Raw genomic sequence first — 15191 nt, 5'->3', positions numbered from 1 at the left:
CTCACAGGGAAAAGCCAGGAGGGGTTCCACAGCGGTATGCGTACAGCGCCTTGAGACCCTAACGGGTGAGTAATGCGCTATACAAGTACGAAGTTTACAGTCTTCACAACGAGTACTTGGGAATGGCTGATTCCTGGAAACGGTGTCCTTTATTACACAACGCGTGACCACAATAAGTCGCTCCTGGCGGTGGGGATTTTAAGAACTGCCAGTCGCAGACTAAGGAGTACTTGGGAGCAATATGAGAGTGCACAGGAAGATGGTGTCTAGCCAGGCTCTGCAGTGTACCTGGGAGCAGCCACTCCATAAACATGGGGTGCTTTGTTATACAGTGCGAAAGGGGATAGACAATCCCGAATACGGGGAACAGCCAGTTGTAGACTACGTGGTGCTTGGGTACAAAGTGCATGTGCCAGAGATGATTGTGTTTAGCCAGAAAATACACAGAATGCTTTGAAAAGTCAAGTCCTGAATATTGGAGGCTTTTGTAGAGCCAGGTGACCCAGCCATGGAGCCTGGAAATAAGCAGTGTACACTTTGGGTGGGAACAGCCAGCCGCTCAGTAGGAGATGCAACCTGTACCTCATCATGTGCAGCAAGGGCTGCTGGAGTGCAGCCTGCCTCCAAGCCTGGGGTGGGGTGATGCCAATCAATCAATGGAACATGATAGGATAGAGTTATAGATCCTTCTTAAAATACATATCTCAATGAGCTTCAGGAGTCTGACTGACATAGAAGGCAGGTCTATTGGTGCAGTAGAGCGAAACAGGATAAGATCGACCGATATATTTGCCAATCTCCTATTCAATAAAAATAGCTCAACTACGGTTTGTATTGGTTGGGGTCAGTAGACATACAGACCGCGAGATACACAGAGTAATACAACTTCACGAAACAGACCATCATGCTGTGTACCATGTACAACTATGAATTCAATTTGTGGCTTCATTTCTTTTAAATCTCCTAGGCACCCTGCAAACCATCTCAAAAGAAAGCATAAAAGCAGTGTAGCTCCCAGGATATAAAGCATGCTATGAAATTGGACAAAAATGTAAGCGATCTGCCAAGACTTCTTCAACGGGTAGATCAGACTTTGCTGGAGAGTACCAGGAACAATCCACATGCCAGACGGTGTGATTCATATAAAAACTGTGGACTCAAGCTCTAGTCTAATCAACATATTCTACAAAAATGAACACAAATACACCAATTTTCACAAGTTACAGCAGGCTTCGCTTGTAATCGCTACAAGGGTACAGAGGAGGATACATTGTCATTATTGTGTCAAGGATTCATTGAGGCTAGGCTATCAGTCTTTCTACAGTGTTTGGTACGCCTTGCAACTGAACACTCAGCCATGGTTCAGCCATCCAGACAACCATCAGCTCAACAACAATGCTCAATATCCCTACTGCTTCAAGGAAGCTTCTGGATTCAGCTCATTTAAACAGAATGGAAAGATGTCAGTCTGGAAGAAGAGGAACACACCCACATCTTCCCAGGGACCTTAAGACGAGCATAAGCCATCAAACATGATCATTCGTCAATGTCATTACATACCAGAACATACCAGGTGAGTCTCGTTTCTTGATGCCTCATAAAACCCAACATTGCAATCCATGCAGAAAGGGCCCCCGTAGCCGTGGTAACATTCGCAGTGTCCGGAACCAGCTCGCGTCCCATCACCGTCACATCTGCCATTTCCATTGCACGGCTTCTCCGACCCACCAACACAGGCTGCAGAGAATTTGAATACATAGTTTTGGTTTACTGAAAACAAAGGTGAAGTACTTCGATGCCTTCACAACCCTTCCCACAGCGTTCTCAGTGATCAAAAATGTTCATTAAGCGTGTGTTGCTTAGGTGTGCACGACAAGGGCATAAAGCAAACCCCTGCAACTCTTGAGGGTCATGGTAGCCTTTAAGGGGCTTCCTATTAAACCCTTGGCTTACTAGTATCTGTGAAATATGGGAGCTTCAGAGGCATTCACCACAATGAATGAATTAATAAATGAATGATATAATTTGATAAAGCGCACTGTCACTCCCCAAGAAGCAACCTGGCACTGCGGAAAACAGACAAAGGCTAGAAACAACAGAAGGGTCCATAATTTACAGAATCAAAGAATAGCATGAACCATTTGCAATTTCAAAGATCCAAGTTTTCAATTGCTTTTGGAATTGAGAGATTACAGTGCCATAGGGAGATTATTCCAGGCCTTTGCCCCCCGGACTGCAAAAGACTTTCCTCCCATTGATTTAAGTCTGAAAGTCTGAATCTTGATAAGATTGGACGATGAGGACCTGAGCAGATGGAAAGTGTTGTAATGAGTGACTCTTGCGATTAGATATTTTTGGTTCCAAGTTTCTTTAAGCTTTGACCATTACAAGGAAGATTTTAAACAAGATTATTTTATGAATAGGCAACCAGTGTAAGGCTCTCATGGCGGCAGATGCTGACGAGCAACAAGGAAGGTTCAAGACCAATCTAGCTGCCACATGCTGGACCGTCTGTAATTTTAGGATGGTTTGCTTAGCTGAACCTGGATACAGACTGTTGCGATAATCTAACCTAGAAGATATTAGTGCCACTGCAAGTGTTTTCCTAGCCTCAAGAGAAAGAAAACCAAAAACGTTTAAGGGATTTGATGAGGCTGAAACATACCCGCTACTGTGGATGCTCGTGGCTTGAAAGACAAGGTGTTGTCAAATTTGACTCCAAGGTTCCTTGCTGCCTGGACTGCCGGCATGGGGGATAGGAGTAGAGGAAGGCCACCATACCAAGGGGTCAAATATATTTGACTTCCCAAACAGAATAACTTCTGTTTTGTCAGTGTTGCCCTTGGGGTGATTGGCTTTCATAAACCAAATGACTTCAGACAGAAAGTTTTTAAAGTTGAGTTCTGAACCAAAACTGTCTGCAGAGAGACCCCATCATTTTTTTGCAGTCTGAATAGATTCTATGAAGATAAGTCTATAGTTGGAAGCAATGACATTTCCTGCTCAAAGCCAGAATTCCAATAGTTTCTGCTCATTTGGTTTATGTTGAAAAGTTCCCATCCTACGCATAGACCTACGCCTACACACCTGAAAGTTCTAATGTCGGATAATAACGACACCTCTTACAACAGCCTCATAAGAGTTGGCTGATAAAGCACACAGGGCTTGACTCACAGCACTTTTTAGATCTCACCTACTAGACGGCACATGCTCCGCCTGTTGCGAGACAAATATGTGGGCTTAGTAACAACATAGTGGGGCTTGGGGTCTGCCCACTGCTTGCCATTGGTCGGTTTTCTTCTCACTCCTATTTGCCTGCTTTTTATGCAGTTCACAGCTTTTCAATCTTGCGTTTGTCCCTCCCATGGAGCATAGCCTCTTTAATATCATTTCTGATTGTCTGTGTTCCATGCTACCACTGCTTGCTTTTCAAGCACTATTTTTTTTTCTTTTGGGTAAACACTCGATTAGAGCGTGCCGGTTTTCCAGCTGTCTCCCTCATGTACTTCTCTTCCCTTACACTTTGTGTTGCTCTCTATCATCGATTTGCTTTCACCCGCCCCCACGCTTGTTGCCTTCACCCTCGTGGACTTTTCCCATTGCCTTCTCAAACCTGTGTTCTTCCCCCACCCACACAACACTGCTCTTTCTCCCCCATTTGTTCCACCCCCAGTGCTTCACTTTGCTCTCAAAGTTGTCAGCTTCCCCCCACCTGAGCCCCCCATGTTGCTTCCCCCACCCACCCCCCTATGTTGTTTCCACCCCCAACCATCACCCCTGTGTTGTTTCTGCCCATATTGGCACCCCTTGTGTTGCTTTCTCCCCCACCCCACGCCTCATATTGCTTCCACCTTTTGTCCACCCTAGTGCGTGGTGCGAACTACTACTAAATGACGCAGCTGGCCACGTCAAAGGCGTTTTTATTAAGTTTCTTTAGACATGCTGCACAGCACTAAGGATGCTGTGCAGCATGGCTAAAACCACTAGCTAAGTTATTAGGTCCCGTAATTCAGACCTATTGGCTTTTCCAATGCTTAATCTCTGAGTAGTCTTGCCTTAATCCTAAGTAGGTGATGCTCACGCTTCCAGGAGTGAGAAGCACTCACGCATGATACGAATGCTGCGTAAATCAGGAGCTCATAATAATATTTACCTCCACTTGTTTAGAACATCGAAGGATAAACAAAATGTCCCTTACTTGGACATAGAAACTAGTAGGATAACTTGTTGAGTTGAGAAAAGGACTAACAGTGAGTTCCCTAGAGGTAACATATAGTACTACAAGAATCAAGACAGTGGCAGTTGGGTATTTGAATGGAAAGACTATAGGTAGGTGGACGAGTGTAGGAAGATGGCTCTGTATGTGCTATTTCAAAGTAAGGAATAGCATGCACAGAGTCCAAGGGTTCCCCTTAGAGGTAAAATAGTGGTAAAAAGAGATAATACTAATGCTCTATTTTGTGGTAGTGTGGTCGAGCAGTAGGCTTATCCAAGGAGTAGTGTTAAGCATTTGTTGTACATACACATAGACAATAAATGAGGTACACACACTCAGAGACAAATCCAGCCAATAGGTTTTGTTATAGAAAAATATATTTTCTTAGTTTATTTTAAGAACCACAGGTTCAAATTTTACATGTGATAGCTCTTTTGAAAGGTATTGCAGGTAAGTACTCTAGGAACTTTGAATCATTACTTTAGCATGTATACTTTTTACATAAAACACAATAAGCTGTTTTAAAAGTGGACACAGTGCAATTTTCACAGTTCCTGGGGGAGGTAAGTTATTGTTAGTTTTCACAGGTAAGTAAGTCACTTACAGTTTTCAGTTTTTGGTCCAAGGTAGCCCACCGTTGGGGGTTCAGAGCAACCCCAAAGTTATCACACCAGCAGCTCAGGGCCGGTCAGGTGCAAAGGTCAAAGAGGTGCCCAAAACACATAGGCTTCAATGGAGAGAAGGGGGTGCCCCGGTTCCAGTCTGCCAGCAGGTAAGTACCCGCGTCTTCGGAGGGCAGACCAGGGGGGTTTTGTAGGGCACCGGGGGGGCACAAAGTAGCACAGAAAGCACACCCTCAGCAGCGCGGGGGCGGCCGGGTGCAGTGTGCAAACACGCGTCGGGTTTCCTTCAGGTTTCAATGGGAGACCAAGGGGTCTCTTCAACGATGCAGGCAGGCAAGGGGGGGGCTCCTCGGGGTAGCCACCACCTGGGCAAGGGAGAGGGCCTCCTGGGGGTCACTCCTGCACAGAAGTTCCATTTCTTTAGGGGCTGGGGGCTGCGGGTGCAGGGTCTTTTCCAGCCGTCGGGAAATGGAGTTCAGACAGTCGCGGTCAGGGGGAGCCTGGGGATTCCCTCTGCAGGCGTCGCTGTGGGGGCTCAGGGGGGACAACTTTGGTTACTCACAGTCGTAGAGTCGCCAGAGGGTCCTCCCTGAGTTGGTTGTTCTCCACCAGTCGAGTCGGGGTCGCCGGGTGCAGTGTTGCAAGTCTCACGCTTCTTGCGGGGAGTTGCAGGGGTCTTTAAATCTGCTCCTTGTAACAAAGTTGCAGTTCTTTTGGAGCAGTGCCGCTGTCCTCGCGAGTTTCTTGTCTTTTTCGAAGCAGGGCAGTCCTCGGAGGATTCAGAGGTCGCTGGTCCCTTGGAAAGCGTCGCTGGAGCAGGTTCTTTGGAAGGCAGGAGACAGGCCGGTAAGTCTGGGGCCAAGGCAGTTGGTGTCTTCTGTTCTTCCTCTGCAGGGGTTTGTCAGCTCGGCAGTCCTTCTTCTTGTAGTTGCAGGAATCTGTTTTTCTAGGTTCAGGGAAGCCCTTAAATACTAAATTTAAGGGCGTGTTTAGGTCTGGGGGGTTAGTAGCCAATGGCTACTAGCCCTGAGGGTGGGTACACCCTCTTTGTGCCTCCTCCCAAGGGGAGGGGGGCACATCCCTAATCCTATTGGGGGAATCCTCCATCTGCAAGATGGAGGATTTCTAAAAGTTAGAGTCACTTCAGCTCAGGACACCTTAGGGGCTGTCCTGACTGGCCAGTGACTCCTCCTTGTTGTTTTCTTTGTTTCCTCCAGCCTTGCTGCCAAAAGTGGGGGCCGTGGCCGGAGGGGGCGGGCAACTCCACTAAGCTGGAGTGTCCTGCGGTGCTGTGACAAAGGGGTGAGCCTTTGAGGCTCACCGCCAGGTGTTACAGCTCCTGCCTGGGGGAGGTGTTAGCATCTCCACCCAGTGCAGGCTTTGTTACTGGCCTCAGAGTGACAAAGGCACTCTCCCCATGGGGCCAGCAACATGTCTCTAGTGTGGCAGGCTGCTGGAACCAGTCAGCCTACACAGATAGTTGGTTAAGTTTCAGGGGGCACCTCTAAGGTGCCCTCTGTGGTGTATTTTACAATAAAATGTACACTGGCATCAGTGTGCATTTATTGTGCTGAGAAGTTTGATACCAAACTTCCCAGTTTTCAGTTTAGCCATTATGGTGCTGTGGAGTTCGTGTAAAACAGACTCCCAGACCATATACTCTTATGGCTACCCTGCACTTACAATGTCTAAGGTATTGCTTAGACACTGTAGGGGCACAGTGCTCATGCACTGGTGCCCTCACCTATGGTATAGTGCACCCTGCCTTAGGGCTGTAAGGCCTACTAGAGGGGTGACTTATCTATACCTGCATAGGCAGTGAGAGGCTGGCATGGCACCCTGAGGGGAGTGCCATGTCGACTTACTCGTTTTGTTCTCACCAGCACACACAAGCTGGAAAGCAGTGTGTCTGTGCTGAGTGAGGGGTCTCTAGGGTGGCATAATACATGCTGCAGCCCTTAGAGACCTTCCCTGGCATCAGGGCCCTTGGTACCAGAGGTACCAGTTACAAGGGACTTATCTGGATGCCAGGGTGTGCCAATTGTGGAATCAAATGTACAGGTTAGGGAAAGAACACTGGTGCTGGGGCCTGGTTAGCAGTCCTCAGCACACTTTCAATTCAAAACATAGCATCAGCAAAGGCAAAAAGTCAGGGGGTAACCATGCCAAGGAGGCATTTCCTTACAACGAGGGAATGATTTAAGCAGAAATCTGAAAGTAGTTTCTGAAAAATGAAACAGTCAAGTCAACAAACTTAAAAACCTCTTCTAAACTGATTGTGGTGAGTAACCTTGAGAGGGAATATTCTAGATCCCCAGACAAGCTTCAAAAGGAGCTCGAAGGGTGCAGACAGGAATGGTTAAGCCGGCAGCACTCTGGCCTCCCTGAACAATACCACACAGCTGTACTACTATACAGACCCAAATGACACAGGACAGCAAGTCTCACATACACAGACTCAATTACACAGGACAGCAAGTCTTGCATACACAGACCCAAATGACACAGGACGACAGTAGTCACATACACAGACCCAAAGACACAGTTCAGCTGTAACAACATACACAGACCCAAAAAACACTGGACAGCAAGTCTTGCATACAAAGACTCAAATGATACAGGACAGCTGTACTAACATACACAGACTCAAATGACACAGGACAGCAGTACTTGCATACACAGACCCAATGACACAGGACAGCTGTACCAACATACACAGACCCTATGACACAGGACAGCTGTACTAACATACACAGACCCAATGACCCTGACAGCAGTCCTAACATACATAGGGGGTCATTCCGACCCCGGGGGGCGGCGGGCGCCGCCCGCCGGGCGGAGACCTCCAAAAGACCGTACCGCGGTCAAATGACCGCAGCGGTCATTTGACTTTCCCGCTGGGCAGGCGGGCGACCGCCAAAAGGCCGCCCGCCCAGCGGGAAAGCCCCAGCAACGATGAAGCCGGCTCCGAATGGAGCCGGCGGAGTTGCTGGTGTGCGACGGGTGCAGTGGCACCCGTCGCGATTTTCAGTGTCTGCTTTGCAGACACTGAAAATCTAAATGGGGCCCTGTTAGGGGGCCCATGCCAGTGGCATGGGCACTGCAGGGGCCCCTGCAGGGCCCCACGACACCCGTTCCCGCCAGCCTCTTCCTGGCGGTGTAAACCGCCAGGAACAGGCTGGCGGGAAGGGGGTCGGAATCCCCATGGCGGCGCTGCTTGGGGCAGAGGAAAACCGGCGGGAAACCGCCGGTTTCCCTTTTCTGACCGCGGCTTTACTGCTGCGGTCAGAATTGCCCCTGAAGCACCGCCAGCCTGTTGGCGGTGCTTCCTCCGTCCCCGGCCCTGGCGGTCCATGACCGCCAGGGTCAGAATGACCCCCATAGACTCAAATGACACAGGACAGCAGTACTCACATACACAGACCCAAATGACACAGGATAGCAGTACTCACGTACACAGACCCAAATGACACAGGGCAGTGCTACTCGCATACACAGACTCAAATGACACAGGACACCAGTATTGACATACACAGACTCAAATGACACAGGACAGCAGTACTCTCATACACAGACCCAAATGATATAGGACAGCAGTACTCCTACACAGACTCAAATGGCACAGGAGAGCAGTACTCGCATACACAAAACCAAATGACACAGGACAACAGTACTCTCATACACAGACCCAAATGACACAGGACAGCAGTACTCGCATACACAGACCCAAATGACACAGGACAGCAGTACAAGCATACACGGACCCAAATTACACAGGCAGCAGTACTCACATACACAGAACCAAATGACACAGAACAGCAGTATTCACATGCACAGACCCCAATGACATAGGACAGCAAGTCTTGCATACACAGATCCAAGTGACAAAGGACAGCAGTACTCACACACACAGACCCAAATGATATAGGACAGCAGTACTCCTACACAGACTCAAATGGCACAGGAGAGCAGTACTCGCATACACAAAACCAAATGACACAGGACAACAGTACTCTCATACACAGACCCAAATGACACAGGACAGCAGTACTCGCATACACAGACCCAAATGACACAGGACAGCAGTACTTGCATACACAGACCCAAATGACACAGGACAGCAGTACTCGCATACACAGACCCAAATGACACAGGAGAGCAGTACTCCCATACACAGACTCAAATAACACAGAACACCAGTACTTGCGTACACATATCCAAATGAGAGAGGACAGCAGTACTTGCATTCACAGATTCATGACACAGGACAGCAGGACCCAATGACCCTGACAGCAGTCCTAACATACATAGGGGGTCATTCCGACCCCGGCGGGCGGCGGGCGCTGCCCGCCGGGCGGAGACCTCCAAAAGACCGTACCGCGGTCAAATGACCGCAGCGGTCATTTGACTTTCCCGCTGGGCAGGCGGGCGACCGCCAAAAGGCCGCCCGCCCGCCCAGCGGGAAAGCCCCAGCAACGATGAAGCCGGCTCCGAATGGAGCCGGCGGAGTTGCTGGTGTGCGACGGGTGCAGTGGCACCCGTCGCGATTTTCAGTGTCTGCTTTGCAGACACTGAAAATCTAAATGGGGCCCTGATAGGGGGCCCCTGCAGGGCCCATGGCAGTGGCATGGGCACTGCAGGGGCCCCCAGGGGCCCCACGACACCCGTTCCCGCCAGCCTCTTCCTGGCGGTGTAAACCGCCAGGAACAGACTGGCGGGAAGGGGGTCGGAATCCCCATGGCGGCGCTGCTTGCAGCGCCGCCGTGGAGGATTCCCTGGGGCAGGGGAAAACCGGCGGGAAACCGCCGGTTTCCCTTTTCTGACCGCGGCTTTACTGCTGCGGTCAGAATTGCCCCTGAAGCACCGCCAGCCTGTTGGCGGTGCTTCCTCCGGCCCTGGCGGTCCATGACCGCCAGGGTCAGAATGACCCCCATAGACTCAAATGACACAGGACAGCAGTACTCACATACACAGACCCAAATGACACAGGATAGCAGTACTCACGTACACAGACCCAAATGACACAGGGCAGTGCTACTCGCATACACAGACTCAAATGACACAGGACACCAGTATTGACATACACAGACTCAAATGACACAGGACAGCAGTACTCTCATACACAGACCCAATGACACAGGACAGCAGTACAAGCATACACGGACCCAAATTACACAGGCAGCAGTACTCACATACACAGAACCAAATGACACAGAACAGCAGTATTCACATGCACAGACCCCAATGACATAGGACAGCAAGTCTTGCATACACAGATCCAAGTGACAAAGGACAGCAGTACTCACACACACAGACCCAAATGATATAGGACAGCAGTACTCCTACACAGACTCAAATGGCACAGGAGAGCAGTACTCGCATACACAAAACCAAATGACACAGGACAACAGTACTCTCATACACAGACCCAAATGACACAGGACAGCAGTACTCGCATACACAGACCCAAATGACACAGGACAGCAGTACTCGCATACACAGACCCAAATGACACAGGACAGCAGTACTCGCATACACAGACCCAAATGACACAGGACAGCAGTACTCCCATACACAGACTGAAATAACACAGAACACCAGTACTTGCGTACACATATCCAAATGAGAGAGGACAGCAGTACTTGCATTCACAGATTCATGACACAGGACAGCAGTACTTGCATACACAGATTCATGACACAGGACAGCAGTACTTGCATACACAGACTCATATGACACAGGAGAGCAGTACTCGCATACACAGACCCAAATGACACAGGACAGCAGTACTCGCATACACAGACTCAAATGACACAGAACACCAGTACTTGCGTACACAGATCCAAATGAGAGAGGACAGCAGTACTTGCATTCACAGATTCATGACACAGGACAGCAGTACTCGCATACACAGACTCAAATGACACAGGTCAGCAGTACTCGCATACACAGACCCAAAGGACACAGGTCAGCAGTACTTGCATTCACAGATTCATGACACAGGACAGCAGTACTCGTATACTCAGACTCAAATGACACAGGACATCAGTATTGACATACACAGACTCAAATGACACAGGACAGCAGTACTCTCATACACAGACCCAATGACACAGGACAGCAGTACAAGCATACACGGACCCAAATTACACAGGCAGCAGTACTCACTTACACAGAACCAAATGACACAGAACAGCAGTATTCACATGCACAGACCCCAATGACATAGGACAGCAGGTCTTGCATACACAGATCCAAGTGACACAGGACAGCAGTACTCACACACACAGACCCAAATGATATAGGACAGCAGTACTCCTACACAGACTCAAATGGCACAGGACAGCAGTACTCGCATACACAAAACCAAATGACACAGGACAGCAGTACTCTCATACACAGACCCAAATGACACAGGACAGCAGTACTCGCATACACAGACCCAAATGACACAGGACAGCAGTACTCGCATACACAGACCCAAATGACACAGGACAGCAGTACTCCCATACACAGACTCAAATAACACAGAACACCAGTACTTGCGTACACATATCCAAATGAGAGAGGACAGCAGTACTTGCATTCACAGATTCATGACACAGGACAGCAGTACTTGCATACACAGATTCATGACACAGGACAGCAGTACTTGCATACACAGACTCATATGACTCAGGAGAGCAGTACTCGCATACACAGACCCAAATGACACAGGACAGCAGTACTCGCATACACAGACTCAAATGACACAGGTCAGCAGTACTCGCATACACAGACCCAAATGACACAGGTCAGCAGTAGTTGCATTCACAGATTCATGACACAGGACAGCAGTACTCGTATACACAGACTCAAATGACACAGGACATCAGTACTCACATACACAGACCCAAATGACATAGGACAGCAGTACTCGCATATGCCCAAATGACACAGGACAGCAGTACTCACATACACAGACCCAAGTGACACAGGACAGCAGTATTCGCATACGCAGACTCAAATGACACAGGACAGCAGTACTCGCATACATGGACCCAAATGACACAGGCAGCAGTACTTGCATACACAGACCCAAGTGACACAGGACAGCAGTATTCGCATACGCAGACTCAAATGACACAGGACAACAGTACTCGCATACATGGACCCAAATGACACAGGCACCAGTACTCACATACACAGAACCAAATGACACAGAACAGCAGTACTCACATGCACAGACCCCAACGACATAAAACAGCAAGTCTTGCATACACAGATCCAAGTGACACAGGACAGCAGTACTCACACACACAGACCCAAATGATATAGGACAGCACTACTCCTACACAGACTCAAATGGCACAGGACAGCAGTACTCTCATACACAAAACCAAATGACACAGGACAGCAGTACTCGCATACACAAAACCAAATGACACAGGAGAGCAGTACTCGCATACAACGACCCAAATGACACAGGAGAGCAGTACTCGCATACACAGACTCAAATGACACAGAACACCAGTACTTGCGTACACAGATCCAAATGAGAGAGGACAGCAGTACTTGCATTCACAGATTCATGACACAGGACAGCAGTCCTCGCATACACAGACTCAAATGACACAGGTCAGCAGTACTCGCATACACAGACCCAAATGACACAGGTCAGCAGTACTTGCATTCACAGATTCATGACACAGGACAGCAGTACTCGCATACACAGACTCAAATGACACAGGACATCAGTACTCACATACACAGACCCAAATGACATAGGACAGCAGTACTCGCATATGTCCAAATGGCACAGGACAGCAGTACTCGCATACACGGACCCAAATGACACAGGACAGCAGTACTCACATACACAGACCCAAGTGACACAGGACAATGCTACTCGCATACACAGATCCAAATGACACAGGACACCAGTACTGACATACACAGACCCAATGACACAGGACAGCAGTACAAGCATACACGGACCCAAATTACACAGGACAGCAGCACTCGCATACACAGTCCCAAGTGATACAGGACAGCAGTACTTACATACAGGGACCCAAATGTCACAGGATAGCAGTACTCACATACAGAGACCCATGTGACACAGGATGGCAGTACTCGCATACGCAGACTCAAATGACACAGGACAGCAGTACTCACATACAGAGACCCAAATGATACCATGCAACACTACTCACATACATAGACCAGAGAGACACCACATGCTCGAATGGTACCCGCAGTACTCACACAGATGAACCTGAACAGCACAACACATCAGTACTCGCATACACAGATTCAAATGACACAGCACAGCAGTACTAGAAGAGACAGCTCGGAAGGAGACAGCACAGACTTACTCACACAGAATGGCTTGAACGTCACAGCACATCAGTCGTAGTACCTACAGACTCATCACAGCACAAGAGTACTTACACAGACAATCTGGCCCAAAGGTACCCGGAGGACAGCAGACTTTCAGGGTGTCGAAACAGAGCCATTTCAAGAGGTCAGGGTATTGCTGCTGCCTGAGGTGAAGGAAAAGACCAGTAAGGGAAATAAGAAGGGGGAAAAATAAACACAAAAGCAAAGTAGGTGTTATATGAATAATTTTAGAAAGTATTTTAAATCAACACACTGAATCACAACACGGTATGGGCTACATAGATAAGTGTCCTCTCCACGTTTAGGGGACAGTCCTCCACCTCTCACCTTGATACTTGTTTTGAGAGCAACATCTGCCAAATAGGGACTTACTGTGATAAGTGTTTTCTGGTGCATGAAAGACATGATGTAAAGTGATGCAGGGACATGTCACCCTGAGAACAGGGCACGTCAAAAGATGCTCTTATCTGAGCACTGTCTGCCGGGTTATGTAAAGTCCATCCTGTCTCCACTCATACCTGGGTTACCTGCTGCTTCAGATACCACCACCACGTATTCAACCAGAATAAAGCTGTCAGTTTATCAACACCAACTATGGTCACTCACACTCACACCAGCCAACCACAGCATTTAAGGAAAAGCTCAAAGAAACCATGCTCAGAAGCACACTGGACACAACCTGGCCACCAGATCTGCATTAGAATGACCTTCACAATGGCCACTGTGGCTGCGGCCAACGCTCCGGGGGACACAAAGTCCAAGCTGAGAAATTAACACCTTTAACAGCTGACTAAGCAGACCACTTGAACAAACTGTAATGTTGGTTAGGGTTTAAGTTATTAAGCCCTGAGATTATTCAGTTCGGAACATAATTTGTTGTGTCTGGCTGGACAGTTCATCACAAAACAAGATGATAGTTGATAACCCACCCATTTCTGCGGTGGATGGAAACGACAACAACCCCTACACCCCCAAACAAAGTGGACAGTACCCAAAACATTACCAAAGTCCATAACACACCAGTACTTTCAATGCAGTTAATGAAATAGCCAACAAGTTACAAGCAACACAAGGGTCTTTCGTTCTGGTAAAAAATGATCCTCAAACCAATCAGGGGACGCACCATTGTCCTGTTTTTTGCACTGCGCTGTTGCGAAAATAAACTGGGCATTTCTTTTTCGTGTCTTCAGTACATCCGTTAAATCAAAATATCTCAGCAGGGCTGCAGGTAGAGCTCAGAAACAGGGAGTAATGGCCTCTTTGTTTTTGAGTTCTGCAGTCAGTAAAACGTGAAATAACTTCGCGATTTGGGGTGCAGAAAACAAGACTATGATATAGCCCTGGACCTCAGTCTCTGGATGGAGTTTACGTTAACTGCAATCATTAGAACTCATGAGACACCATTGCACAATTTATGTTTTTCATGTTTGTAGTTACTGTCATAACTGTCAAAGTGTTTTAAAATGTATACTTTGTCCACTTTGAAATCGACACCATGTTATCTGGTTACGTTCCATATATGTGTGTGTAACTTTACTTCAAACATTTGAATCACAGGGAAACTTCTTAAATGATTCCAATGCATTTTTGACTGCAAGCTCAATACAGTCAAGAGTGTATCTCTTCACATATTTCAGTGTATCCAATTTTCTTTTCAAATGCTATAGTGTGACAAAACAGGAATCCAATGAGAAAGTCTTCTGAATCTTCAAAAGTAACACACAAGAAAAGTCTTTTGAAATTCTGGAGGCCAATGATGTAAACAGGGGTCACAGCTCAAAGCTGTTCGGACTGACCTTCATTAATATAAGTCACAGTAATATTCTGCAATCAGTGCTTAATTTGTAAATCAAAATTTGCCGGTGCCCAAAGCCCTCCTCTCAAACATGCGGCTGCTGCAATTAAATGTGAAAACATGGAATACTGAGGCAGCTTAATCCTGAAGCCATCTCCGGTCTCTTTCATCCATT

At 47.9% G+C, this 15191-nt stretch overlaps 1 protein-coding gene across 1 annotated transcript in view; it reads right to left on the bottom strand.

Moving 5' to 3' along the window:
* The window catches only part of CRELD1 (cysteine rich with EGF like domains 1), a 91977-nt gene that overhangs the window by 18142 nt on the left and 58644 nt on the right, over positions 1 to 15191 (bottom strand). Inside the window, exons 5-6 of the mRNA XM_069206161.1 lie at positions 13273 to 13364; positions 1561 to 1737 (exon numbers count right to left, since the gene is read on the bottom strand). Coding sequence (XP_069062262.1) covers positions 1561 to 1737; positions 13273 to 13364 — 269 coding nt within the window. The remainder of the gene's footprint in view (positions 1 to 1560; positions 1738 to 13272; positions 13365 to 15191) is intronic.

Source organism: Pleurodeles waltl, chromosome 9, assembly GCF_031143425.1.
Source record: "Pleurodeles waltl isolate 20211129_DDA chromosome 9, aPleWal1.hap1.20221129, whole genome shotgun sequence".
Lineage (NCBI taxonomy): Eukaryota > Metazoa > Chordata > Amphibia > Caudata > Salamandridae > Pleurodeles > Pleurodeles waltl.
The sequence above is the reverse complement of the archived record's forward strand: the minus strand, read 5'-3'. Positions and strand labels throughout refer to the sequence as shown.